This window comes from Cyprinodon variegatus, unplaced genomic scaffold, assembly GCF_000732505.1.
Source record: "Cyprinodon variegatus isolate N-32 unplaced genomic scaffold, C_variegatus-1.0 Scaffold645, whole genome shotgun sequence".
NCBI classification, from domain to species: domain Eukaryota; kingdom Metazoa; phylum Chordata; class Actinopteri; order Cyprinodontiformes; family Cyprinodontidae; genus Cyprinodon; species Cyprinodon variegatus.
In genome coordinates, this window is record NW_015151098.1 from 253,470 (window position 1) to 254,753 (window position 1,284).

Here is a 1,284-nt window from a genome sequence, read left to right on the forward strand (position 1 = left end):
TAAAAGAACATTCTCCGCTTACCAACTTCCATGGCAAAGTTGACACGCAGATCAACATCCTCGGCCCAGACGTCGTTGGCAGGCTTGGTGTAGAGCACAGGGTAGACGCCGCGGTACAGGTGAGACTGGCGGGCAGTCATACCACAGCGGGTCACCGCAATAATGGGGGCCCGGGGTCTGTACCTTGACAGCAAATAAGCAGATCTGCAGGCAATGGGGAGAAGTTATTAGAAAAGTGTTTTAATATTATATTTAAAAAACAATATCCCAAGCTTTAAACATCTCACCAAGAAGCGATTTGTTCTTCATTTATATAAAGTTGCTGTTTTTCTTGTTTTTAGTCCAGTTTAAAGAAGCATTATGCAGTTTTCTAACAATATTGCCAACTTCGTACTTAACTTTTGTTTTTTTGTTTTTACTTAATTCATTTTATTTAGAGTCATAATTGGAGTATCCATAAAACTCATCTTGGATATAAAACTTTAGTTGTTAGTTAAGTCTGACCCATTTAACATGGAAATGTTTGACGTCACATCCGCCAAACAGCGCGTGAACTTTCGACGTTAAGTTAATTCAGGAAAATAATATATACGATATAATCTATGAGATTATAAATGCATCGGCGTTGAACTACTGAGGTGTCAGTCTGATCATCAAATAATGTTTTATTCGTAAAAGGTAAAATAAAAAAGATATTTATCAGTAAAAACTAACATGATGTGTCTTTAAGGTTTTTCCAGATGCTAAAAGGACACAGCAAACAGCAGAGGAAGGTGCTCTGTGGAGACCAAAAACAAGCGCACCACCCCCACAGTGAAGCATGGTGGTGGTGGAATCATGTTATGGGAATGCTTTTTAGCAAGAGCAGGGAAGCCGGTGAGAGTTGATGGAAAGTTTTTGAAGGTTGCAAAAACCTTCAGAGTGAGTTTAAGTTTTACCTTCTAGCAGGGCAACCAGTATTTATTATTATTATTATTATTATTTTATTATTATTTTTTTTTTATTACCTTATTTTATAATGATTTTTTTTTTTTATTGTTATATACATTATTTACAATTTACTCAGGGATACAATGGAAGGTTGAGACTTAAATCCAGTTGGGGATACTTGTCCAGAATTAATACTTATACAATATAGTCTACACTACAAAAACTATCTGGAAATAGGTAAAAAGTTCTTAAATTAAGTATATTTAGCCTTAATTTGAGCAGGTAAATAAGATGATTTTCCAATGGAATGAGTATGTTTACTCCTAAAATAAGATAATTAGATCATATGCACTT

General features: G+C 34.9%; 1 protein-coding gene across 1 annotated transcript in view; it reads right to left on the bottom strand.

The window, feature by feature from the left end:
• Positions 1-5: 5 nt before the first annotated feature.
• LOC107096720 (pyruvate kinase PKM-like) overlaps positions 6-1,284 on the bottom strand; it is a gene marked incomplete at its 3' end in the record, with an annotated part of 17,363 nt that continues 16,084 nt past the window's right edge. The window contains exon 10 of the mRNA XM_015393499.1: positions 6-204. Within this exon, the coding sequence (XP_015248985.1) occupies positions 6-204 (199 nt within the window). The remainder of the gene's footprint in view (positions 205-1,284) is intronic.